This window comes from Globicephala melas, chromosome 1 (assembly GCF_963455315.2).
Source record: "Globicephala melas chromosome 1, mGloMel1.2, whole genome shotgun sequence".
NCBI lineage: Eukaryota > Metazoa > Chordata > Mammalia > Artiodactyla > Delphinidae > Globicephala > Globicephala melas.
In genome coordinates, this window is record NC_083314.1 from 32,936,583 (window position 1) to 32,963,615 (window position 27,033).

At 51.9% G+C, this 27,033-nt stretch overlaps 1 protein-coding gene across 3 annotated transcripts in view; it reads left to right on the top strand.

The window, feature by feature from the left end:
* SOX13 (SRY-box transcription factor 13) overlaps positions 1 to 27,033 on the top strand; it is a 44,739-nt gene that overhangs the window by 8,194 nt on the left and 9,512 nt on the right. For 2 of the 3 annotated variants that reach the window (XM_060289371.1, XM_060289400.1), the window contains exons 2-4: positions 24,605 to 24,832; positions 25,995 to 26,098; positions 26,187 to 26,273. In XM_060289371.1, coding sequence (XP_060145354.1) covers positions 24,606 to 24,832; positions 25,995 to 26,098; positions 26,187 to 26,273 — 418 coding nt within the window. In that variant the 5' untranslated portion in view covers position 24,605. Of the gene's footprint in view, positions 1 to 24,604; positions 24,833 to 25,986; positions 26,099 to 26,186; positions 26,274 to 27,033 lie in introns of all 3 variants that reach the window. The other variant, XM_030872723.2, reaches the window with a different exon arrangement.

A 27,033-nucleotide genomic window follows, 5' to 3' on the forward strand; every position in this document is an offset into this window, starting at 1 on the left:
TCCCTCTCTACAGAGATGCAGTCTCCTCCCGCTGTGTCATTGTGAGCATGGGACTGCAGTCACCCCGCCCCGCACCGAGCCGGGGTGAGGGTGGAGTGGGTCCGGGAAGAGCTCTGGAGACCCAGTGGGGTCCTCTAGCTGGGGCTGGTGGGGCAGGGAGAGGGAGGCCTCTCCTCTTAGTCCGGGTGAAGGGCTCAGCTGTCACAGGTACCGGAGCCAGGAAACAGGGCAGAGAACAGAGAAAGGGGATCTGTCACATCTTGCCTGGGGTAGAGGTAGGTAGCAGAAGAGCTTTCTCTTTGGTATTTGAGGAAGTCAAGGGATGAACGTGACTGTCAGGTTGGAATAAGTATACAAGTCTGGGTGAATGGGGTTCTTGGAGTTGTGCAGTGCACAGTCTGCACAGCTGTACGTGCTGGCCCTTTTGGAACTGGTTCAGAGCATTGGGTCCCTGTGGTTTTCACAAAGTGAGTTCCTTTCTCTTTTACCAGCTCTGCCTGGCCTTAGGTCCATATTCCTCAGCATGAGACCCCCAATTTGGAGGTGATTTTTGGCTGTTTGTTACCCCTTTCTAGGTGTTGATTGACCTGGGTTTTGGGGAACCAGAACTGAGGAGCGGGCTTGTGTGTGAGCGAGGGTATGGGTGCGTTGGGCAGTTTAGAGAGGGTCTGGAGAGTTTGACCACCCTCCTTGTGGAGTCAGAGTCCTGTTTGGATAACTAGCCACAGGTGCAGCGAACCTTCTGACTCCTGAGTGAAGGCTCGCTGGGTTTAGGAGTTCTCAGATGGGGCAGGCAGGTGCGGAGGAGGGCAGGGTCCTGCCTCCCCCGACGGTGACCCCTCCCCCAGGCGCCTTTGCTGGCCTGCGACCCACTGGGTCTTCTTTATGTCCCTGCCTTCCTCTCTCCCCCTCCCATCATCAAACTCACTCATCCCTTGTCCTTCAAGATCCTGCTCTTTGATCTCTGAAGAGGTGACTGGCTAATCGGATTTACCAATCTAAATTCATGTGCTGGTGGCAAGTTAACAGGTAACTCTTGAAGCTCTTTTAACTGGCCACCAGGCCTTATCAATCCAAGGGGGGACTGTCAAAGTGGGAACCTGGGGTGGAGGTGGGGTAGGTGTTTGGGCCTGAGGGGGCTGTTCCATTGCCCATCCACTCAGCAGGTAGGAGGGGAGCGCCTGCCTCCAAGCTGTGCTCTGTACGCTGAGAGACCAGTGCAGCCCTTACACGGTTTTGAGGAAGATAAGGATTAGATATTCACTGACAAAAGTGAAGGTAGGGAGGTGTGGGGGAGGGCTGTGGAGCATCTAAGCATCAGGGAGGGGCACCACAACCGGATCTGGGCCATCAGGAGAGTCTCCCTGTAAGAGGGAAACATAATGACCTGGAGGGTGAGGAGCAGATAGCTTGTCAAGAGCGTGTCAGAGAGAAGAGAAGGTTCTAAGGACAGATGCCCCCCATGTTTTCCAGGGCCCCCACCTGGGTCTCCAAGGGCATATCCAATGGTCCTGTCCCTCACCAAGGACCCTGGGGCATCATGACTTTGCGGGGGAGGGTGATTGGTGGGCACTCAAAGACAGGGTGGCTAGGGGCTCCTGACAGCCTTGTTCGACTATGAATTGTGTATGACAGCATGGGGGAGCATGGGTTTTGGGGTGCACTAATAAACATGGGGTGTGCGGGGGCTGCCTGTGGTGTGTGGCCCAAGTGACCCAGGGATTGGAAGCCCAAACCTCTCCCAGGCAGCTGCGGTGGGAGTCGGGGGGCGGGGATGGGGTGCAGGATTGCTAGGGCCAACTGCAAATTAGCCAGGCTGGCGTTAAATGCCTTTGCTGCTTCTCTCCTCCCCTCCTGTCCCTCCCTGCCCTCCCGAAAATCAACAACTGTGTCAACAGCGGGGTAATTGTGCTTGGCCGGCAGCCTCTGGGGCTTCCAGGACCAGGCAGGTGCTGGCAGGGGCTGCCGAGCCCCACGCTGGGAGCAGTCTGGGTCTGGCTGCCAGGGCTGCAGGATAAACAAGGCCTCACACAGGCTGGCTGGGAGGGAGGGAGGCCGCAGGCAGGCAGGAGGGAGAACAGGTGTCTCAGGAGCATTGCAGAAACAAAGGGCCTCTTGTCTCCTCCTCCCCGGCCCCAGGGAGCAGCCCCCTCCCCCCTCTCTCAGGCCCTGCCTCGAGACCAGTGGCCAGGTCAGCCAGGGGGTGCTGGGAATGAGGGAAGGGCAGGTGCTGACCTCCAGACTCCCCTGCATCTTGGTGCTTATTTTTTCTTGCTTGAGGCAGAGGTAAAACCAGTCCTTACGAGGCACTAGCCCTGGAGGCAGGGTACCTGCCTCTGAACAGACCCACTGGCCATGAGGCCTCTGGGGGTCTTAGTTTCCCACCGGAAAGACAGGAAGACCCTCACCGCTGCTGGGACACCCAAGGAAGAAATGGATGGGAGACAGGAAAAGGACCTGGAGCTTTTTAGAAGAAAGAAGCAGCAAACGTCAGGAGTGATAGAAGGTGGGGCAAGAAGTAGGGAGACCTGGGCCAAGGGATTCCAGGTGGGATTTGGGGTGGAGTTGGCTGGGGTGCAGCAACACCCTCTTCCCTCCATAGCCCTTAACGAAACAGACCTTTACTGAACACCTGCCATGTGCCAGGCACTGTACTAGGGATGGAGAGGCAAGGAAGAATAGCGTAGTACCCGCACAGACAGACGGACTGGAGCCAGACTGCCTGTATGGTCTTGGGCAGGTAACTTAACCCCCTGTGTCTCAGTTTCCTCATCTGTAACATAGGGGTGATAATAGCCGCTGCCTCATGGGACTGTTATGTAGGTTGAATGTGTGAAGAGATGCCTATTGTATATAGTAAGGGATACATAAGAGAAGGCCGTTATTGTTCCGTTATTGTCCTTGTCCCTGAGAGAGTATCAGGGGCTCAAATCTTGCCAGAGTGCAGGAAGCAGACAGGTAAACAAATAATTGCAGTCCAGTCAAGTGCTAGAGACTAGGGATGTCAAGGGCTCTGCGATGCCCTGGAGGAACAATCAATTCTTCTAGGATTATTAGGGAGTGATTCATAAAGGAGCGGCAACATTTGAACTGGGCTTTGAGTGAGGTATAGGAGTTTTCTGGTCAGGAATGTAGGAAGGGCCTTCCAGGCAGGGGCACCGTGTGAGCTGCAGCCCTGAGGTGTGAAGGCGCCTGTTTGCACCTGCATTAGGGTCTGTGAGCCCGACAGCTGGAGGGTGACTGGGCTGGGCTGCAAAGGGCCTGAGCTGCAGGGGGTTTGGGCTCATCCCTAGTCTGTTCCAGGGTCAGGTGCCAACTTTGGTCGTCACTCGGTATCTTTCTTCCTCCTCCCCACACCAATACATTATGAATCACTCAGTCTAACGCTGGAATATTCTTCAGCTTATAGAGAAGCAGGATGGTTTGGTGAAAACACCATGGGGTCTCAGAGTCAGAAATTTCTGGATTCGAAGCTTTTGTATTTTGAATCTTGATGTTGGGCCATTTACCTAATTTCTTTGAGCTGCATAAATTGGGGTCATGGCTTCTCCCCTCTGGCAGAGTTATGGTTGGGATTGGAGGAAAGTTTCTAGATATATAGCATTTGCCCAGTAAATGGGAGCTGTTAGGGTTACTCCCTGTGTGGTCTTGCCGATGCCATAAACCTTTCTGGGCCTTGGTCTCTATCTGTAAGGGGGAAACAGTGGTCTGTCTACTTCCTTCCACGATTTTCAAACTGGTAATGGGCCAGGCTGCCCATTTCCTGGGTAGATCAGTCAGGCCCAAGACCCAGGACCAAAAGGATCAGCTGGCAGCCTTCCCAGGGAACCAGCTGGTCCTGCTGGACTGAGTGGAGGGAGCTGACCTCCGGTGGTCCAGCCCAGGTGCTGCTCCCTCTGCAGCAGGCAGTGGGGCTCCACATCCTGCCTTTCCCACAGGGGTGAAGCCCTCCAGGGTTCCTCTAACAATTGCTGTGCTGGTATTTGAAGGGCCGATGGGCAGTAGAGGCCAGTGGGCACCAGAGGAGACGAAGGCCCTGGTCTAGACTGTGTGTCCTCAGGCCTGTCGCTTCACCTCTTAGAACCTTGCTTTTCCCATCCGCAACTTGGGGAGGACCATTTGGACCCCTCCTGGGATAAAACAAGAATGCTGTGTTGCTGTGGCAATAGAGTCAGATGAGGACGATGACAGCTACCCTAGTAATTTTGGTTGCAGTTTCAAAATCCAGATGTGGAGTCAGACACTTAGTCACACTCCCTCGTGTGTACCTGGTGGTGCCGTCCACAGTGCGCTTCCCTCCACGCAGCTCATCTCAGGGGTGCCTCCTGAAACCTTGTCAGAGGGCAGAGAGTATCTAGCCCCCCATTTTTTTTTTGCGGTACGCGGGCCTCTCACTGTTGTGGCCTCTCCCGCTGCGGAGCACAGGCTCCGGACGCGCAGACTCAGCGGCCATGGCTCACGGACCCAGCCGCTCTGCAGCATGTGGGATCTTCCCGGACCGGGGCACAAACGCGTGTCCCCTGCATTGGCAGGCGGACTCTCAACCACTGCGCCACCAGGGAAGCCCCTAGCCCCCCATTTTGTGGATGAGGAAATTGAGATTTAGAGACAGGGTGGTGGGGCCTCGTAGTTCCACACTGACTGTGGGTCTGAAGGGATGAGGCTGGTCACGTGACATGTCTGACCACGCAGCAGCACAGGAGGGAACCCACTCCAGGATCCTGCTGCAGGGTCCCCTGGTCTCCTGCCCTGGCATGCTGCCACTGGTTTTGAGGAACTGGTGATGGGACGGGCTAGGGGCATCGAGGAATGCCTGGAGTCCGTTGGGTCTCCTGACAGTTGCAGGGAGCCCATCCCGGGTCCAGATCTGGAAGGGTGTTTGCCTTGGCGAGGCCACCATCCTCCTCTCCTCCCTCATTTGCTACCTTGGCTGTGCCCATCGTGGGCATGACCCCATTTTCTCTTCCTCCTGTGTACTCACGTTTCTCCAGTGGCTTCAGGGTGAGGTGAGGTCAGGGAGAGAAGCTGATTCAGGAAGATGGGGCTGGGACAGTACTTTGGGGTCTCCTGGCCAGGTGATCAGATAGCTTCCTAGGTAGCCCTGGAAACTACCTGAGTAAGACAGAGGCAGAAAGAGCAGCAGTGACACTTGGATTTTTCCAAGGGCCATGTACATGTTTACATATAATTTGCATATAACGAATACACTGAACACAATTTTATAATCTATCCCCAGGCGGATTTGCCTTCTACTATTGTTCTTTTCAAAGATGGCTGCTCCTGGCTTTTTACTCTTGTCTGGCCTCACTTCTATTCTGTTCTCCCCATCCCCCTCACAGAGGGCAGGTGATGGGGGGGGGCAAGAAGACACAGACAGAGGGTCAGCTTTAGGTCAGCCCTGCTATTGATCACCCTCCCTGGGGTGAGCACAGAGGGTGGCCCCCGCCACTGAACACACAGGCCTGGCCTCCCTGCCGCTCCCCAGCGGCCCTCTCACCTATGAATGTGGCTCAGGGCACCTTCAAAGGCAGGTGCACAGAGCTTGGCACTTAGCAGGTGCTCAATAAATCTCAGGATAAATCGAGATTAGAGACAGGCAGGAACCTTGGAAAACAAAGACATACCCTGTTCAGGCTCCTTGGTGCCCAGCTTTTGTGCCCGTGAAGGACGAGGTTGATGGGGAGAAGTGAGCCTCTGAGGAGTAGATTTCTCTCCTGACTGTGGCCAAAGGAGGCATTTCTTTCTCTTCTTGGCCTTGCAGGAAATAGTGGTGGGGATGAGAGGAGCAGAAAGAAAGGGCCAGGCCTATTATTTTGTTTTTCAGATCGAGAGTCTGTTAATAGCAATTTATGACGACCAGGTCTGCAGCCAAGCACATTCTGTTCTCCACTGTTGGGGGGAGACTCGCAGGGCCATGGCAAGAGGCTGGACGGGAAAGACAACCAGGTCAACACTTTTATGATCGACCGTTCGGTGCTTGTACCAGGGGCAGCTTTAGCACGGGGCCAGCTTGAGCCCAGTCCTGTGTGGGGATGGCATGGCATCCCCGTGTGAACCCAAATGGCTTCAGTAAGTGGGGTGAGCTCCCCTTCCACATCATGCTTACTGAGGCTTGGGCTGCAGATTGCTTTCTGTGAAATGGGGTCAGGGCAGTGACTCTCAGAGCAGAGTCACTGTAGAGTTTCTCAAGACGGCAGGGCCTGGGAAGAACCCTACAGAGAAAAGGAGAGCAGCTGTGTGGGAGAAGACCCCAGAAGAGGGGGAGTGGGCAAGATGACCACCCTTGTGGAAAGAATGGTGCACAAGCAAAACAACCCCCTCTCTGCAAAAGAGCTGAGCTGGTGGAATTTAGCTCGGCGGCTGTGAGATCGGGGCAGTAGATAGAGCTCTGCGGGCACCTGGGCTCCGTGTGTGCAGGTTGTTGTGTGGGGTCCCGGAAGACAGTGGAGAGGACAGGCGCAGCCCCCGTGGCGCCCCCTCCACCAGGCTGGCCTCTACGCTTCCCTGGGCTCATCACCAGTCCGCATTCCTGGAAGCAAGCCCCCTTCCTCCATCCACTCCTCCTGTAAGTTGGTTTCATTCTTCCCTTGATTTCCCCTCATCCCCCTCCCAACTGTTTGGCTTTGACTGGAAGTAGCTACATTAGCCATTCTTCAAGGGGTCAGCGTCCCCCAGGGGGCCAAGGTGCCAAAGAGCAGAGAACTTTGGTCGGTGGAGGGCTTCTCAGGGTTAGGGGCGGTGGTGCCTGATCCCCGGGCCTCTGCTTCATGGCTGGGGGGAGCCCATGCTGCTTCGGGGAGAGCAAACCACTCAAGTGGCTGTTTCTCGCATCCCAACTATGTCCCCAGGCTTGGTGCCGTTGGACGGTTGTTGAAGGGCAGACTCGCTGGAAGGATAAGAAGCTTTTGTGGGACTCTGGAAAGAGCCAGGGCAGAGAATGTAATGCGTTGGGTAGTGGGGGAGAGGGATGTTGGGCAGTGAGAGAATGGGCCTGGTTTCCAGCTGTGAGGATTGGACTATTATCTTATTATTATCCTCACACAGCTGACAGCCACTCAGCCCTGAGACGGGTTCCTTGTCCTCTGTTCTGTGGGTTGACATCCTCTTGCCCGGCCAGCTCAAGGCTCTTGCCAGGAGTTCATGAAAGGATGAGCTCTGAGATTTGATCTGGCATGGATAAGTTCATTAGGTGTGTACGGAGCATGTACTCTGGGCCCAGCACCAGACTCGGGGCTCCATTAGCAACCCCTGTGTCTTGCTAAGACAAATACTAGTAGGGCTCCTCTGTGCCAGGTGCTGTAAGGAACAACGGGGACTAAGCTACCAGCCGAGAGGCTAAGGAGCCCTGCTGCGGTAGAAAGGGGGGCAGGGGGCGTTAGCTTATAGTTCAGTTAGGAAGAGACCTCCAAGGTCAGAGGGAGCCTTGAATGCAGGCCAAGGAGCTAGGACTTTGTTGACAGCGAGGAACCAGAGAGTGTCTCAGAGAACTTTCAGAACGGGTGGCTCACTCATTCAGGCTGAAACTTCTCTCTCATTATTCTGCAACAAACTTCCAACAGAACCCTGTGCTTTTCCTTTCCATTCAAAGACATTTTTGCTGCCGTCAGGTTGTGCTGAACCATCTGGTAATCAGACAACTTCCCTTCCCCTGCAGGGCTGCGGCTTCCCAGGGTGTGAGGCCAAGCCTGGCAGCCTGTGGAGGGGAGGTCCCTTTTCCTGGTCTGCCCTGACCCACACTCACCCCGGCTTTGGTCCCACAGGGGCTCAAGTGAGTGAGTGTGGCCAACTTTCCTGGGATATGCCATTCCTCGATGAATGAGCAAACTTACTTTGTTCAGGATTGATCAATATTAATCTCTGGATGTCTTTTTTGAAGGCGGTGGTTTGATATGTAGTTTTAACAAATAAGGTATTCAGGGATGAGTAAGCTCTACCAATTCCTTATTATGTGAAGGCACTGGGTGGCGGTGGTGGCGGGGAGGAGACCAGACCCTGCCCACAGGGAAGCTGTAATCTGTCTGGGGAGGTGAGACAGGATCATGGGAAATAGCTGCATTGTGGGAACAAGCCCTTTCAGCTGAGTTGGCCCGGGCACCAGGACTGCTGGAGTCATTTCTGTCTCCATGGGCTTGGTTTCGGAGGCTAGGTACAAGGTGGAGTCAGACAGATCCCAGTTTGAGTCCTGGCTCTGCTTCTTCTGAGCTGTGAGATTTCTGGCAAATACTAGAACTTTCTTAGAGCCTAGTTTTTTCACCTACAACGTGGGAAAAGATTAATACCTACTTCCCAAGGTTAAAAGGATTCAGTGAAGTGATGTATATGTTACAGTGCTTAGTTCGGGGCCTGCAGTATAGGAGACTCCAGTGAGTTGGGAGCTGGTATTAGTATCGCAGCCACTGTGGTGGTGGCTGTTGGGGCTTGTGCTGGGGTGGGACAGTGCGGCTCTCCTGGGGCCTGTATGGATGTGGGGCAGCTCCTCCCTTGGGTCATGAGCACGACCTCTGTGGATTTGGGAAAGGGGGAGGAGCACTTCTCCAGAGTGTGGCGGGTACAGACTTTGTCGGCTATGACACCTCTCTCAGCCTCCCACTGTATTCTTCCTTCAGATTTGGCACACAAATGTGCTGTGCGACCCTGGCCAAGTTACTTAACTAATCTGTGCTTCAGCTTCCAGAACTGTAAAATGCTGCTGACAGTCGTACCTGGTACTGAGAGGATTAAATAAAAAGGGTTATATGGAAAGTGTTCAGACAGTGTCTGGCACAGGGGGTGTGTCTTATCCAGGCATTTGCTGCTGTAATTATTGCTGTGGTTATTCTGTTACAGGAGTGACCCATGCACTCAAAGAAACAAGGGAATGAGCCGCTGCCCCAAGTGTTCCAGGAGTTTGGAGCAGGGGTGGGGGTGTGGGATGGAGGTGGGCCGGGGCGTGGACCCCAGTGTGTGGACCCCGCTCTGCTGGCGCTGGGGAGCAGCCCAGAAAAGGGGGTGAACTCTATCACACACTAGCTGCAGGCAGGGTGTTGCCAGGTATAGAAGAAATGATATGGCTCACAGTGCACTGCCTTTTGTCCTTTGCCCAGTGTTGTCCCTTAAACTGGTCACTAAGGGGACAGTTCTACATCAAGTAGAATGGATTTTTGCAAAACTGGTGAAATTCACGTATAAGTTGGGATCGCTTGGAAGCATGAAACCACCACATTCACCAAACCCAGCTGCTGGTGAATTTTAATAATTCATAGTAATAGACAGCCTTTAACTAACCTTTGGACTCTGGGTCCTTGGGAGCTGCCTGCAGGAACCTGGCAGGAAGTGGAGGCTGTCCCCCGGCACCCAGCTCCAAAGCCGAGAGGGCTAATTGGGTTGGGAGTGCCTGCGGGGAAGCAGCCTTTTCTCCAAGGTCCTTGTGCTGTGGTTTTGGACTTGGAGTCAGGTGGACGGACCTTCAGTGGGATTTTGCTTCCACCCCTTAGCTTCAGATGCTTCAACTATAAAGTGGGTTTTATTGCTGCCAAAAATACCTGTGAGGCGCTTAGCTTGTTGTGCTCGCTCGAAAAATGGCAGGTGCTGTCATGATCCTTCTGCTGATTTGGGCTGCAGCCTGAGGGTAGAAACCAGGGGCTTAGCAGCACTTATATTTTTGCAACATCAAAGACCTTGGAACCCCACCCCCCCCAGCTTAAAATTTTATCTCTGAGAGAAGAAGTAATAATTCATCCCATGTGCAAATGGAAAAACTGAGACCTTGCAAGGTTGGGTGGTGTGTCTCAGGCCCCACAGTGAGTTACAGGCGTCCAAATCCCTTATACTTATATGGGGCTTTCTAAACCATCAAGTGTATTAAGTGCTTTGACATTTAGAAAATCACTATGCTGAGGCTCCAAGCAATCTGGTGGGGTGTATTTTTTTTTTTTTTTTTTGGTGGGGTGTATTTTGACTCCCAATTTACAGATAGGAAAACTGAGGCTCAGAGAATTAAGACTTGCCCAGGATTGCACCTTGATTTCGTGGCAGAGGTAGGGCTCAAACTCAGACCTTCTGCCTCCAAATCCAGGGCTCATTTCCACTGTGCACTCAGAATTATCACGTGGGTCTGTGTGATCCTCTCTGCAATAACTTTTCCCCTCCATACCCGTAGATCTGCTAGGTGGATAGTCATGAGCCAGGAGGGAGAGGGTTAAATTCCTTCCTAAGCGAAGGAGCTGGTTTTGAGCTGGGTGCCTCCAGTGACCCCATCATTGACCCTCACCCCCTGGGTCAGGGCGACAGGCTGTGGGGGAAGGGAAGCAGAGCAGCTTTAATGGCCCTGTGCGGGCAGAGGGAGGGCCTAGGGGAGGCAAAAGCAGGGGAGGGGACGCTCATCTCTCTTCTTCTTTGGACAAAGATGGACAGAGATGCCAGTGGCTTGTTTCAGTTTCCATAGAAAATCCCTAAGGTTCTCTTGCAGTAGAAGGCCATCAGCGTGGCCTGAACTCTTAATCAGGCCATGGAGCACAGGCAGCTCTTAGATACTGGAAACGCTGGGATGTGTTCTTGGGTAAGTGGGAACTGGGATAGTTTTTACTGGTAAAGGTACCAGTAATAGAAAACGGAAATATCAAATGAACCTTAGGGGAGGATGGGACTTTGGTCCCAGCCTGTCATTCATTGAAGAGGAAAAGGATGATTCGAGTGGCCCACAGAAACCAGCACCTGTGCAGTAAGTGGATGACTCTGCAAACTGGGAAGGCTGCTCCTTTCCCTCCTTCTCTCCCCAGGTGGCCCCACCCCAGTCACCCCCTCTGTTAGCTCAGACCTTCTTCTTCTTTTTTTTTTTTTTTTGCGGTACGCAGGCCTCTCACTGCTGTGGCCTCTCCCGTTGCGGAGCACAGGCTCTGGACGCGCAGGCTCAGCGGCCATGGCTCACGGGCCCAGCCGCTCCGCGGCATGTGGGATCTTCCCGGACCGGGGCACAAAACCGCGTCCCCTGCATCGGCAGGCGGACTCTCAACCACTGCGCCACCAGGGAAGCCCCAGACCTTCTTCTTTAGACTATTTGTTTGGATTATTGTCCCTCTGTCCTCCCCAAATGGACCTCAAGGAGGTCCAGAGCTATAGAGTAACTGCCCAGGGTTGTTCAGCAAGTCGGGAGTGGGGAGGTGGGGAGAGAGCTGTTCTGGAAACCAGGCGTCAGCCCAGTGCTTTCCTTGAAACTGCCACCCTAAGAAGGACAATTGAGGCAAAGATTTCCGGGAAAGCCAAGGAACTGACTTAGAGGAAGTGAGCGAAGTCTCTTCCTCTATCCGCATCTTCCTGCCCCCAGATCCCTTTCCCTCCCTGCTGAGGAATCCTGAATACACCTGTCTCTGCATGGCAGGTAAAAGCCTTTCATTGTTCCTAGAGGTGAGGGAGGCACCGAAAGGAAGGCCTAGCTGGTGGGGCGGGTCTAGCACTGTCTGGCTCTGGCCTTTTTAGACACTTCAATTAGTTACGTTAATTATGGCTTTGTGAGCAAGGGGTTCTCTAAAGGCAGCCAGTCTCCAGCCTGTGCGCTCCCTGACCCCCGGCCGGACATGAGTCCCCAGCCTGTGAGTCTGTGTTATGCTCTCACCTCTGCCTGTCTGCAAGATTAAAGGTGCCATGAAGGTGTAAATTATTAACAGTTTCATGTTCTCCATCTTTTTTTTTGTGGTAGCCTATACGATAATGAAATTTACCATTTTAATCATTTTTAATTGTACAGTTTGGAGGCATTAAGTACATTTACATTGTGCAACTGTCACTACTGTCCATCTCCAGAAGTTTGTGTCATCCCAAACTAAAACTCTGTATCCATTAAACAATAACTCCCCCTTTGCGCCTCTCCCCAGCCCCTAGTAACCTCTATTTTACTTTGTCTCTATAAATTTAACTGTTAAGTACCTCGTATAAGCAGAATCAAGAAATATTAGTCTTTTGATTATTTCACTTAGGCTTACTTCACTTAGCGTAATGCTTTCAAGGTTCATCCATATTGTAGCATGTGCCAGAATTTGCTTCCTCCTTTGTTAAGGCTGATAATATCCCGTTGTATATGTTTACCACATTTTATTTTATCCATTCATTCCTCCACAGGCACTTGGGTTGTTTCCACCTTTTGGCTATTGTGAATAATGCTGTATGAGCACGGGTGTGCAACATCCTTCAAGGCCCTGCTTCCCCTCCTTTGGGTAACACCCAGAAGGGGAATTGCTGGATCATATGGTTATTCTATGTTTCAGTTTTTGAGAAACCACCATATTGTTTTCCACAGCAGCTGTATCGTTTCGCATTCCCACCAGCAATTGTCTGCATCCTTGGCAATACTTCTTTTTGCTTTTTCTTTTCTTAAAAACAATACCATCATAATGGGTGTGAAGCGGCATCTCATTGTGGTTCTCCAACTTTTTATGGGGAAGTCAGGCCCCGAGAAATGTTGAGACGTGTCCTCCCCATTGCAGAAGCAGTCAGGCCCTGGGCCCACGCTTCCGGGCCTCTGTCACAGCCTCCATATTCCATCCTGTACTCCTTTTGCTACATACTTGTCCCATCAAGAGGAGGCAGGTGAGGGGAGGGGGTATAAATTAGGAGTTCGGATTAACATATACACACTACAAAATATAAAATAGATAACCAACAAGGACCTACTGTATAGCACAGAGAACTATACTCAATATTTTGTAATAACCTATAAGGGAATATATATATGTATAACTGAATCACTTTGCTATACACCCGAAACTAACACAACATTGTAAATCAACTATACTTCGATTAAAAATTTAAAAATTAAAAAAAAAAAAAGAGGCAGGTGAGGTCCTTCTGCTACCTTGCTCTGTCTGCTGTTTGTCAGGGCCCTTTCCTTCCCGTCTGTCATGGGAGCAGAATGGCCCTGGCCCACCAGAAGTACCTGGAGGGTAGATGACCTTGTGGGTGAAGAGGAGGTTTCAGTAGTATGAGATTTAAAGAGTTGGATTGTTTTAACTATGGGCATTGGATAAAGTAAATTATGGTACAGCCACTGAAGAGATGGGCAACCATTACAAATGACTTCATGAAGAATTTTCCTTTCTTTCTTTTTTTTCTTTTTCTTGGCTGTGCGGCTTGTGGGATTTTAGTTCCCTGACCAGGGATCCAACCTGGGCCCTCGGCAGTGAGAGCGAGGAGTCCTGACCACTGGACCGCCAGGGAATTCCCTAAAGAATTTTAAATAATTTCCATTTTTTAGTAACATGAAAACTTCCCCTGATATACTATTAAGTGTGTGTGTGTGGGGGGGTATAGTACAAAAGCTTGCTTATGAGCTGAATGATGAAAAAGAAAACGACACACAGGAAAAATATTTGATGGAAAGAGGCCAAATTGTTATCAGTTGCCACCTCTGGATTAATGGGAAGTGACTTTAATTTCTTTTTGTCTTCTTTATGTTATTCTAAATTTGCAGATTTTCTACAATGAGTACACATTCCTTTTAGAGTCAGAAAAAAACTGATAAAATAAGATGACTGCAACAATAGTTAGGAACATATGTTGGGGGCGTCTGTGACGTGCACAGCTCTGCTCGCTGCTGTTGGTGAGAAGCTAAGGGAGAGGGAGCGGAGGTGTTGGGGTAGAGGCCAAGGAAGGATGGCCAGGAAACAAAGAAGAGGTGATAGCTTAGGGAGCTCAGGGACTGAGGCAGCCCTGCGCCCTCCAGTGCTGCCCTGAACTCACTTGGAGGATGCTATGTTAGGACCCTGGCTTTGAGTCATTTGATGTCTGCATGTGGCGTTTGCCTTTGACTTTTCTAACATCAACTGAGCCAGGACCTGCTTGGGTCCCTTGACCCCGCATCATGAGAGCAGCAGACGGCCAGCAGAGGTTGGGGTTGAGGGCCTGGTGATTCAGGCTCCAGGTGATGATTTTCCATGGCTCTTGGGACCTCAAACAAGTGGAAGAGAAGCCAGTGTAATCCAGTGCTTGAAAGAAGGGACTCGACAGCCAGTCTCTGGGTCAGTGTCCTGCTCACTACTCACTGGCAGTAGCTTAGCCTCCTTAAGCCTTTGTGTCCTCATCGGTAAAACAGATAACAGTAACTATTTCACAGGGCTGGGGCAAGTATTAAAAGAGCTAATGCCTGTCCGTACCCTTAGCTTATTGTGTGCCTGATTCCTGATGTCTGGTTGAGAGGTGGATTCTGACGCTAGACGGCCCGGGCTCAGATCACCTCTGCACCTCAGTTTCTCCATCTGTAAAATGGAGATCATAATATCATCTACCTCAGATGGTTATGGTGAAGATCGATTAAAGTGATTCAAACAGTGCTCAGAAAATGTTAGCTATGATCAGAGGGGTACACACCAGAGTGGCAACCGGTAGTGTGTGTCTGGCATCTGCCAACTCATCTGATTGTCCCAAGAGTCCTATCTCACTGGTTAGTGCCCGTCATTCAGTTGTTAAATACTTTGAATGTCACCATTGTTATTTTATTATTATTACCATTGGGGGCTCCAGATGTCAAGGTCCCTCCCAGAATCATACCATACCCCACCCCTTCGCCAGATCTAGCTCTTTTCTGCCTCAGTTTCCAAAGGGTGCTGGTGCTGGAAGTTGGAGTCCCAGGCAGACTAGGGTGCAGGCTGGCTGCTTTGGGGATTGTTTGATGAGCATTTTAGATGAAATCAAAGACTATGAAACGGTTCTCCTCCCCTTGCTCCCCTGCCCTTTCGAAAAGGAGCCAAAGCCAAGAAAAAACAACCACTCATAAATAAAGGGGACCATGAAAATAACAAAAAGAAAGAAGAAATCTTTTGTGGCAGGCTTGTGTGCCAATGTGGTAGATAATGGGAGAGGAAACATGGCCTTTGCAGAGAAACAGAACGGAACACTTTGTTCACTGGAAGAATGAATGCTGCTTGAGTAAGAGCTGCTCAACTGGGCTTTCCCATGAGTGAGCTTGTCTTGGGGGAGATGGTGGTGATTAGGTTTTCATAAGGCACAGGTGGCATCCCGCGCAGAAACCCTGGGTTGGGGGAAGGGGAGGCTATGGGGGAAGCAGCAGACCTGAGCAGGGTGCCCTAAGGTGAGGCTAATGCGTCCCAGTTCAGCCCACGGGCCCCGCCCGGTTCAACCCATGGGCCTCGGCCATGATGACTGCGGTGCTGCCAGCCACCTTGTTCCTCCATTGTCTGCCCAAGCTGGGGAGCTGGATGCTCAAACCCCTCTGGAAGCCCCCAGACCTCCCCTCAAGGTGTATCTTTTATGGAACCTTAGGGAGGTACATCCCAGGGAGGAGAAGATGAGGCCAAGTGTATTTGCTGATTAATTGCGTGCTGAACTTCTGGGTCAAGACCGTGTCCTGTCAGCACTTGCCTGGTGGCCTTTCTTGGTGACTGGCATCTATTGACTCCTCTTTCTTGTACCACTTACCCATCTTGATCGCTGCCCCATTTCCCCTGCCCCTGCAGTGGCTGGCTGAGGCAGGAAGAGGGAGAAGTAGGGAAGGAACCAGATACTTTTCCTGAGCCCTCAGGGACCTGAGGATGTGGTGTGAAGGTGCCCACTTTGAGAAGGGGCTGTGGGCTCGCAGATGTGTGGAGGCTGGTATTTGAAATACCTTTAAGAAGGACCTTCACAACGTTCCCTGGCTTGGGGCGGAGTGCTCTGGCCGGCAGAAGTTCCCTGGAGGCACAATCATTCATTCATTCAATCATGATAACAACACTCTAAGTCCAGTCTGCTTTGTGCCGGGCATTGCACTAGTATTTTTTTTTTTTTTTTGCGGTACGCGGGCCTCTCACTGTTGTGGCCCCTCCCGTTGCGGAGCACAGGCTCCGGACGCGCAGGCTCAGCGGCCATGGCTCACGGGCCCAGCCGCTCCGCGGCACGTGGGATCTTCGCGGACCGGGGCACGAACCCGTGTCCCCTGCATCGGCAGGCGGACTCTCAACCACTGAGCCACCAGGGAAGCCCTAGTATTTTATATACAATACTTATTAACTCTCCAACAACCACGAGAAGTAGCTATTGTTGGTCCCCTTTGCAGATAAAGAATCTGAGGTGTGTAGAGGTTAAGTCTCAAGTATTCACTGGGCTCCCTCTTGGAGCAGCGAGGAACTGGCTGACTCTCCACCTCTCAGCCGTCACCCCCAGCTCCAGATTACAATGGTTATGCCGGTTACAGCTGTTTAGCACGGCTGTGTTCAGGCACTGGCCTTTGCCTGTTATGTTGTTTACTCCTCACAACCACACTAGTGGGTATATATTACTGATCACATTTATAAAGAAAGTAGTAGGTTTGGAGAGTTGAATAAGTCGGCCTGTCCATGCCACTAGTTAGAGGGCTGCTGGGGTTTGAACTGACTGTGCCTGTCTCCAGAGCCTCCGTGTCACCATAGACCCTGAGAGCCTACCTAGTCCACGTGGCTTGGACTTGTCACCAAGCAGAAGCCAAATGCTGCTCGGCCCACACCAGCCCCAACAAAAGGGATGTCTGCAAAGATGAGACTTTGTTCAGCCTGGTGTTCACAGGCCACTCCCACTTGTCCTTTTCCCCCTCTGCAGTCATTCTTCTAGTCTCCACCCTCCTGTCCCCTCCTGGGGTTGGCAGGGGATGGCAGGGGTTAATGGAACAACACTTTACCCTCGAGCTCCGGCTCTGGAGGAGATGAGGGAGCTTGTGAGGGTCTGCAGAACTTCAGTGCCATCGGGAAGGGAAGGCACGGGGGGTTGGTCAGGTAGGCCGTGGCACTGAGGATGTGGGTTTCCTGGGCAAATTCAGGTCCTTTCAGCCTGTCTGCACTAAGCGTGGCCTGGGTGTCTGGCTCAGTGTAGGCACCGGCCAGGGGAGATTTCAGGGTGGTTGGGGACACCGACAGAACACGCAGACAACCTAAGCAGGGTAGTGAAACAGCGCCAAAGAGAGGGGGACCTACAGGGGACAGGTGGAGATGGAAGAAGATGACACTCCCAGTTGTCCTTTGGGTGTGGGTCTTCTGCGTGTTTGGCATGCAGGGGTGGGGGAGGCTTCCCCAAAAGGTGAATGAGAGGGTTCAGTGAGCAAACATTTTTTTTGTTTTTTACAAACATCACATTCAGTCTTCTCAATAATTCTACGAAATAGTTATTATTTGTTCCATTTTAGTGATGGAGAAACTGAAACTTGCCCATAGTCACACAGTAGTATATGGTGGAGCCAGGCTTCAAACACAGGTCTGGGTGACAATAAAACCCAGTTCTTCTAGCCGTATCAGGATGACTCCCAGCAATGCCAGAGGGTCACACACACCTGCCAGCCTCTGGAAAGCCAGGGACATTCAGGGATAGGTGTCTCACTCTGGGTGCTCTGGGGGTAGGGAGGGAAAGACAGCCTCCTTGCTTTAGGTCTCTCTTCGTCTCTCCTTCCCTGAACATATATTCTGTACCAGATTCTCTAAGCTTGTGATTACCTTCTAATCACAAAGTAGGTATTGGAATTTCCATTTTACAATGAAGAAGCTAAGGTTTTCAGAGGTTGAATCTTTCCCCCAAGTTTCCAAAGTGGCCTTGGTTTCTTTCGATTCATTCTTCCTTGGCCATGACTCAAGTCAAAAACAACTAGAATCCTGTAAGCAGCAAAGGCAGTGGCAGATCTATCTTTGCTAGACCGGATCCTGTTATCTGGGGTAGAGGAAGAGCAGCCAGGGCACCAGCCGACAGATGAAAAGACATGGGTTTGGGCATCAGTGAGGCCTGAGTTCAGATGGCTCCACCGGGCCTTGGTTGGGTGGGAAAAATGAGTGGCGAGCTCCTCACCCAGTGCTCTCAGCCACGTGGGTGTTCTGTCACTGCATGCTCTTTGTCGTCCTTTCCCTTTGGTTAATGTTCAGGGCTGTCCCAGAAGGGAGGCCTCTGACAAGGCCAGTCGGCCTCGGCTGCACCACTTCTGCTGTGTGCCTGCTCTGGGCTGGGCACTGCTCGTGTAAAAGGCCAGACACTCCCGAATCCAGGACGTAGGCTTGGACCTGGCCACTGGGAGGTAAGGCCAGGACTGCGGCTGCTTCCTAGCATTGTGGGTGGGCTGCTGATGGGGCTTGGGAGGGGCTGGAGACAGCATCAGGTGCAGGCAGGAGGGCCCCCAGAGAAGGGAATCCTGGAGACACAGTTTACCTCCTAAATTTCACCCAGGCCCGTGGGGCAGGCACTCATCCTGTTGGGAACCTCAGCAGTCCTTCCACGCTGCCCTCTCTGTCTCTTCCTGGACTCTCCAGGAAGAGAAGACTCAGATGGGGCTGTGAATGGGAACAGCACGGCTAGTTTCTCCTCGGCTTCTTCAGCCCTTCGTGCCCTTGGGCTGGGGTCAGCTCAGTCTTGGGGGCTACCAAGGCTCTGTCTGGAGCTGGGCTTCTGGGCCAGAGGTGCGGGGGAGGCTGCCTTCTCCTGCTGACTGGGAGGACAGGAGTTCTTGGGGGTTCAGCAAGCCTCAGTCTGGCTGGTCGTAGCCACTTGATCAGCCCAGAAACAGCCCAGGAACGGGGGGTGTTGGCTGTGGCCTCCGCCTGAGCAGGGCTAGACCAGGCTGGGCCACGCCATGGATCTGATACCCCAAGGGCCCACAGAGGCCGGAGAGGGTGAGGGGCCTCTCAGGAAAGCTTTGTTCCAAGCGTGCAGCCAGCCCAGCTCTCAGCTCTGAGTAAACAGCAGAGATAGGATCGGGCGTAGCCAGGAAGGGTGGCAGGGTGCGGCCTGGGAGAAGAATGGCAGGATGTGGCACCGGGGCACTGTTCTGGGCACCCACGCCTCAGGCTATTGTTAGGGCTGCCTGAGGCTCTCAGCTCTCTGGGGCTTTGAAAGGAAGTGACATTCCCCTGGGACTCAGGCCCTGCCCTTCTCTGCCACATGGTTCTCTCCCTGGCAGTGCCCCTCGGCACCACCTGCTCAGGGTCAGCTTGGGAGTGGGAGTCTCAGTAGAGAGGTTCGGTGTGTGCCCGGTGGAGAAGTGTTGTCATTGGCTCTCCTGGGAGGGTCTGCCTGTCTGTTCAGACTGTCTTCCTGTACCCCTGGGTCTGAGTCACCTGTCATGCTCCGATGACTAGAATTTATCTCTATCTTTATCTGTATCTAGATATTTATGGGGGGGGAAGGGCTGTCGTGGAGGGAGAAAGGTCTGAGAGTAAGAAGTCCTTTGATTCCAGTCCAGCTGGGTTGTTGTTGGCTGATTGGAAGAGGAAGTGGCTGGTGATTTGTCTGGGGGAGAAAGGGGCTTGGTGTGTGTGCGCCTGGGGTGGATGGGGGTCAGAGGAGCTGGGAGAGGGTTGGTTGTGGGGAGGAGAAAAAGGAGATCAGCACCTGTAGTCTGCTTTGTCGCATTAGAACCGTGCTTTGAGCCATTGGCCCTCTGTGGAGGGCAGGCATCTCTATGCCTCGTCCTAGGCACTGGATTTGGGGGCCCAGGGCCTCACAGACATCAGCTCAGAGACTCAAGACGCTGCGGCATCCAGGTTGAGGCTGGCCAGAGCCCTCTCTCCCTAGGGGCCTTCACCTCCTACAGAAGCTCAGGTGAGGTAAGGCCAAGGAGAAGAAGAGAGCAGAGGGTCTATGGGTTAGGTTCCCCGGATGGAAGGGAAGGCAGAGCAGGAATACTGTTCCATGTCCCAGCTGGTTGAAGGTCTTCTGACTCTGTATTCCTGAAACAGTACTGCCCAAACAAGCCACGTGAACTTGACCTCTCTGGGCCTCAGTTTCCCCATTTATAAAATATGTGTAAGGCTGGGTGAGAGGGAGGAGATTGGGTACATGGGAGCACTTCCACCCGAGTGAGAGTCCCACTGGAGAGTCCTGTGGGCTTGTGACCTCTGACCAGGACCTGGGTGGGAACTGGTGGAGCCCAGTAATTCACATCTCCTGTGTACTAAAAGAGTCTTTGACTTCTGGGCGTCTGGGGAGAGGGGAGGATGTGGCTGCTGACCTTAAAACCTCCTGAAAAACCATGTGTATGATTGAAGCATGGAGCATGCTTTGTAGGGAAAGGGTAATAAGGGAATTTTTTTTTTTTTTTTAAGTCTCTGGAAGAGACTTAAGGGAAGACTCCAACAGGGTCTTTAAATTCAAAAGGTGGTGTGGAAAATGTTTCTTACCTGTCCCAAGGTAGGAACAAAAGGAAATGGACTTGCTTTGCTACTGGGAGATTTGGGTCACTCATAGGAAGAACTTAGATGCAAGGAAGATGCAGCTGAGGATAACTGGCTGTGGGAGGTGGAGATGTGGGAAATAAACCCCGGAGAGCAACATCTATCTAATGATGATGGTAATAATAGCTGTCACTTACTATGCATTCAGGTCTGCCTTGTGCTGAGCTGCTGAACTGTATTAAATTCTCTGAGTGTTGTACAAGGATTTATTGAGCACCTGTATGTTCCAGGCACTGTGCTAGACTCTGGGGCTACAATGAAGAGCAAAGACAAGGACCTTTCCACAGTGTGAGGTTGGATGGGTTCTCAGGCTACAGGGCGAGTCAGAAATAAAACATGTGAAGGTATCATTACCAACTGTGAAAAGTACTTTGAAGGCCAAGTTTCAGGATGCCAAGAGAATGTAAAACAGTCACATCTCATAGGGTCTGGAGTGTTAAACGGAAGGCTCATCCCTTCATACAGGTTTTTTTTTTTTTTCCTCTGGTACGCGGGCCTCTCACTGTTGTGGCCTCTCCCGTTGCGGAGCACAGGCTCTGGACGCGCAGGCTCAGCGGCCATGGCTCACGGGCCCAGCCGCTCCGCGGCATGTGGGATCTTCCTAGACCGGGGCACGAACCCGCGTCCCCTGCATCGGCAGGCGGACTCTCAACGACTGCGCCACCAGGGAAGCCCCGTACAGGGGGTTTTTATTCCCATTTCACTGAGGAGGAAACTGGGGTTTAGAGAGGTTACGTCACGTGGCCACCGTTGCACAGCAATTAATTAATCAGAGTTGGGATTCAAATGGACTCAGGTCTATCTGACCCCAGAGACTTTTCTCTCAACCACCTGGCTCTAGGAGCATCCTGGGCTATATGACAACTTAGTGGGTGCTCACCCTGTATCATTAAATGTTCATGGACACCTGTGACGTGGATTATTACACCCATTATATGGATTAGGAGATGGAGGCTCAGAGTTAACTTCCCAAGGTCACACAAGTCAGCTGGTGGCAAAGCATGGATTTGAATCCAGACTGTTGAACCCAAAAACCTGCACTGTGCATCAAGCCTGGGCTGTTGCTTCTCCATAAACCAGTGGGTCCAGAGAGGGGACCAACGGAGAGCCAGTGCCAGTGCCTGAAGTAGAGCCAGGCGCCTGTGGGAATGAAGGGCCCTTGTCTGGGCTGCTAGCAGGGTCTGGCAGGGTTATCTGGTGGGTACCACGCCCTGGTGAACAGACTGACACCTCCACGCTACCTTGGCTGGTCACCAGGAGCCGTTTTCTTTGTTACCAGGTGCTGTGCCAGAAGCCAGGGTGAGCTGTTGGGAGCTCCAGGAGGTAGGCTTCCCAAATAAAGATAATCCCAGTACCCAGGTGGAAGTACTCTTGGGGGTTAAGTGTGGGTAGAAAAGGCCATCAAGCTCAAAGGGAGGTGATGTCTTAGTGCAGCACTGCTCCAACAGAAATATAATGTGAGCCACTTATATAATTTTTTTAAAGACTTTCTTTTAATGTGGACCAGTTTTAAAGCCTTTATTGAATTTGTTGCAATATTGCTTCCATTTTATGTTTTGGTTTTTTTGGCCACAAGGCATGTGGGATCTTAGCTCCCCAACCAGGGATTGAACCCGCACCCCCTGCACTGGAAGGCAGTCTTTAACCACTGGACCGCCAGGGAAGTCCTCACATATATACTTTTAATGTTTTCTCGTAGCTACATTAAGAAGTGCAAAAAGAAACAGGTGAAACAAATTTTAACAATGTATTCTATGTAACCCAACAGTATCCAAAGTGTAATTTCAACGTGTAATCAACAACCAGTTATTAATGAGCTGTTTTACATTGTTTTTGTACTAACCCTTCCAAAGTAGGGATGTAGTTTGTACTTAGCACGTTTGCATTGGGACCGGCCGTGGTACAGGTGCTCAGCAGCCGCGTGGCAAGTGGCCACGGTCCTGAGCATTGCGGTCCTGGAGTTCATTAGGGCAGATCATCGTCTCCTCTGCCTCCGCCTTCAGCTGGGGGGATGCACAGCGGGTCCGCAGCTCTGGGTGGGCGGCTGGCGCTGGGGGCCCAGCCCGGTGTCCGACGCTCCCTTAACTGTGCGCCCTGCGGCTGCCTCCGGGGTCTCTGGGCTGCAGTGGGAAGAAAGGCTTTGAGGTAGGCGCTGGAAGGCCATGAAGTTGGGACCGCCGGGAGGAGAAAGCCCTCAGGACCCCAGTCCCGAGCGAGGAGGCCACCCGGCGGCTTGGCGGGCGCAGTGGCGCGGTGGGTGTGGGCCCGCGGCGCGGAGGCGGCCGGGGATCAGAAGCCCACAGGCCCGCATTGTTCGCCTGTCACACTTCCTTTGGCTTTATTGCCTTTGTCCAACACCCTATTGTCTGGTTTCCTTTTGTCCCCATTTCAGCGCTGCTGTCTTTTATTTTCCAGCCAGCCTGGTTGTTTTCATTTCTTTTGTCTGAAGTTCCTGAGAGGAAGGTTTTATTTTCAGCGGTTTGATTAATTCACAGCTTGAGCCCCGGGTTTGTTTGTTATGTAATTGCTGCCCTCAGCTTCAGGATAATACCACTCCCCGACTTCCCCTCCCCCACGCCCAGCCCCCCTGCTCGGGGCCTGGCTCTGCGCCCCTCCCTGTGCCCGGATGGGCCGAGCGCCTGCTTCCTGGCCGCTCTCCGGGTCCCTGGGTGGTGGGAGGGGACCCAGAGCTGCACCCTAAAGCCTCAGGGTGAGCTGGGCTGGGCTGTCTTCTCCTGGGCTGACGTATGTCTCCTCTGCTCATACTGCAGTGCCCTGTCCTGAGTCCCACGCCAGCCCCCAGTGCACCCTGCCCTTTGAAAGTGGAGGGAGAGTTTAGTCTCGTCTGATCTGTAGAATGGCATCAAATCAAACACATTAAGTTATTTCATGTGAAATACTGTACATGTATTGTACACAGTGTATACATCTATTGTACATGGCACGTTGCATCATTCGTTATACATTACAAGAAACATTTTATTATACAGTTGATGTAATATACAAATGTTATACTGCACCTGCAGTTTAATTTAAGGGATGTTTTACTATATATAATTTTTGCCTTACACTCCCCTCCTAAAAATTTAATGCCCATGTAAGCAAAGTTTAAAAAATTTCTATTTAACAGTGCTTTTCAAACTAGTATGTTTCAGAATCACCTGGAGGGCTTGTGAAAACAGATCCATACCCTCCTCACCCACAGAATTTCTGATTTGTGGGTGACCCATGACTTTGTCTTTCAAACAAGCCTCGCATGCCCACCCCCCCCAGCTATGTTGAGGCTGTTGTCCTTGTGCTGCATTCCACCCAGCAGTGCTTTAACAAAGGCTACTTCGGTGCTTACTAGTACAAAGCATTATTCTAAACACCTTGTAAATATCAATTCATAGCCCTCACACCACCCATTTTACAGATGAGGAAACAGGTGTGGAAAGGTCAAGTAACTTGCCCAAGGTCACTCAGCAGCTAGTGAAGTAGCTGAGGCAAGACCCATGCGTACTTGGAATCTGCTGTGTGTCCCCACCTGTCTTTTCCCGGTCACTTTGGAGGGTGAGCAAGTGAGCTCTGGGCAACTGCTACTCTGACCTTGAGCTTGACATAACCACTGAAAACTACTCCCAGGATCCTGCTCCTCTATGTAGTGATCCCACGCAGTGGGATGTCAGCAACAGGAGGCAGGGGATGCAGTCTCTGCGTATATTACACCAGGGACTGCAGAGGCCCACAGGGGCCAGACTCTAATTGAGAGACTCTAATATAAGAAAATATTTTTCTGAAAGCTACTCATCTCTCAGCTTACTTCATTCCTCACTTTTGGTAGATAGATACACAGATATAAGAAATTGTTCCAAATAGTTCACTTTTATCTTGCTTCTACTCTAAGGAAAACAAAGAGTAAGTGTATAGGGTAGTTGATACTTGGTTTCCCTTTTGGGGAGTAGGAGGGAGTGGTGGAGAGTAGGGCGAACTGGCCTGTTCATAGAGAGTAACTGCTGCTCAATTCCAGCCAATTGTTGCCACAGACCAACTTCAAGAGAAGTTCAAATCCAGAGTTTTATGGGATATCTCTTGATTTTTAAATTTTGGTAACTAATTACAAGTACGTACATACACAAACATACACAGACACGTACTGTATATATGACCTTGGCTTTGTTGGGCTCAGAAGGAGCCAGTTGACAATCTCTAGGCTTCTCAGGGAGACCCATCAGCCCACTAGTTCCAGCACTGCAACAGGCAGGGCATACCAAATGTTGGCCCAGTCTTCTCTAGACCTTTCTGTTTAAAAAAAAAAAAAGGTGGGTGGTGGGGGGGGACAAGAATCTTTTCCGGATTGTCACAGTGAGTTCCAAATGGAAGCTTGCCTTTTGCATGAGTGTACCTGTTTGGGGCTGGGGGAACAGTCACTGCCTCGGGGTTCAGGACTCGCCTCCCTCCCTCTGCCCCTCCTCCCTCAGGATGTCCATGAGAAGCCCCGGCTCTGCCCAGCTGGCCCTGGATGACGTTGGCACCATGGTGAATTGTACTGTCAAGTCAGAGGGGAAGAAGGAGCCCTGCCACGAGGCCCCCCAGGGCTTGGCCACCGCAGCTGAACCCCAGCCCGGAGATCCAGCCCGGGCCCCCCAGGATGGCGCTGACCCTCCAGCTCCAGCCCAGGTGCCCAGCACTCTCCTAGGGGCTCCTGGGTCAGTGTCCCCACCCCGCCTCTGTAGCTCCTATGCCTGTGCCCTTCCCCCTAGTGGGTGGAGCAGGCACCCACCAGCCTAGCTGGGCAGAGGGGCAGGCAGAAGCGTTCTCCTCTGGGGCAAGACTTAGGTGGGTGGGTGGGTCAGGCTACCTGTCAGAGCGGGACATGAACTCACTTCTGCCCTCACTCACCTGATATGAACTGCTCACCTGTGTGTGACCAGTCCTTACCCTTGAAGACTAGTTGAGAAATAGGACACACATGCTCACAGGCTGGCTTAAAGATAATCTACTAGCTTTTTCATATGATTCGAGAAAAGCAGCCTTATTAACCGAACCAGAGTTAAATTGCTATTAAAGACAATACAGTTCCTCATCCTCAAAATGAAGGAGCTGAACTACATGAGTGGTGAAGATTCTTGCAGCTCTTAAAAATTCCATGATTCCATGCAAGAAATGTAAAAAGGGAATACCAAATCAAAAGCCAAATGAGTGAAAATGAGGAGAGTTTTAGGGCTCTGAGGAGGGATCCAGCCAGGAGGAGTATGTGAAAGGGGGCTAAGGGGTAGGGGTGGTGATCGAGGAAGACTTCCTGAATAAGTAGGGCTTTAAGCTGGGTCTTAAAGAATGGAGAGGACTCAGATGAGAAGAGGAGAGAGGGGACAGTGTCTTAAAGAGGGTGGGCTGGGGGCCTTGAGAGTAACCTGCGGGGCTGGAGTGGTAGGTGCGTACAAGGGAGTAATAATTAATAGCTGGCTTTTGGCCTCTTAAGTCTGCAGTGGCAAACCTCATTCACGTGCATTATCTCCCTTGATCCCAGCAACAATCCTATGGCAGGGGACATATTAGTATTTCCATTTTCGGAAGACCGAGGGCAGGTTCAGAGAAGTACAGGGACTCGTGGGCTCAAGCACCTTGTGAATCACTGAGCCCAGGTCTCTTGTCTTTAAACCTTTTGTTCTTTTCACCAAATCTATCAAGCCAAGTCAGAGCAAAGGTTGGGAAGGTGGGAAGGGAGGGCCCTACTGGAGGGTGGGGCTGGGTAGATTCTGGAGTTCCCCTAGGATACACATCCCCGGGGCGCTCAGCCCCCCACACTGCAGTCTGCCCCCATTCCCTTGGGGGTGACAGTGATATTCAGTGTGTCTTACAGGACAGCAGCTCCCTGGAAAGCAATGGGTCCCCAGAACCCAAGAGACCAGGAGGCTCTGAGGCTGCTTCTGGAAGCCAGGAGAAACTGGACTTCAACCGAAATTTAAAAGAAGGTAAGACGTCGTCTGCCCTAGTTAGGGACGGGGGCCTGGGTGGGGAGGTGTTAGGACAGTTACTCCTTAGCCCTTTGGTATCTTCCAGTCGTGCCGGCCATCGAGAAGCTGCTGTCCAGTGACTGGAAGGAGAGGTTTCTGGGAAGGAGCTGTGTGGAAACCAAAGATGTCAAAGGTGAAGGCCCATATGGGTGGGCAGGGGACAGATGTCTGAACCCCTTTCCCTTCTCCAGGCCTGGCCCTGCAGTCTAGGCCTGTAGGGCAATTTCTGGGGCTCTTGGTGCCCTCACGCCTGGCCTGTGCCACTCTGGCTCCTGCCTGGTCCTAGGGGTCTGCACCATCCCTCACCCGGGGGGGTCCAAGCTCTAGGCTTATTCCCATGCAGCAGAGGCCTGGTGGGAATCAAATCCCCTGGGACCCTTGAGACCTTGGGGATGTCTTAGCCACTTCTCAGATCTCACTATAAAATGAGCCGAACGTTCCCTTTCACTGCTGGAAATTAATTCTAGGCCACCAGGACCTCACTAAGTGAATTAAAGTGTTGCCTAGGTTCATCAGGGTGATACGTTTCCCAGTGTGGTTAATCACACTCCCAGAGGAATCTTTAAACCAATGCAGATCCCCAGGTTCCACCCCCGCCTACTGAATGAGAACCCCAGAGGATGGGGGCCTGGGCATCTGTATGTTTCAAAGGGTCCCCGAGTAATTCTGATGCACATGGTCTGCATCCTGGCACTTAGGAGTAACTGCTGCATCTGACATGAACTGGATTAGAGACAAGGAAGCACTGACATTGCTAGCTGAGGACCGTGTGCCAGATCCGGGACTAAGCTTTACATTCAATACCTTTAACCCTCCCAGCAACCCTGTGAAGTGTCGATCGTTGTGCTCATTTATATATTCAAAAAACGAAAGTGCAGAGAAGTTGGTAGCTT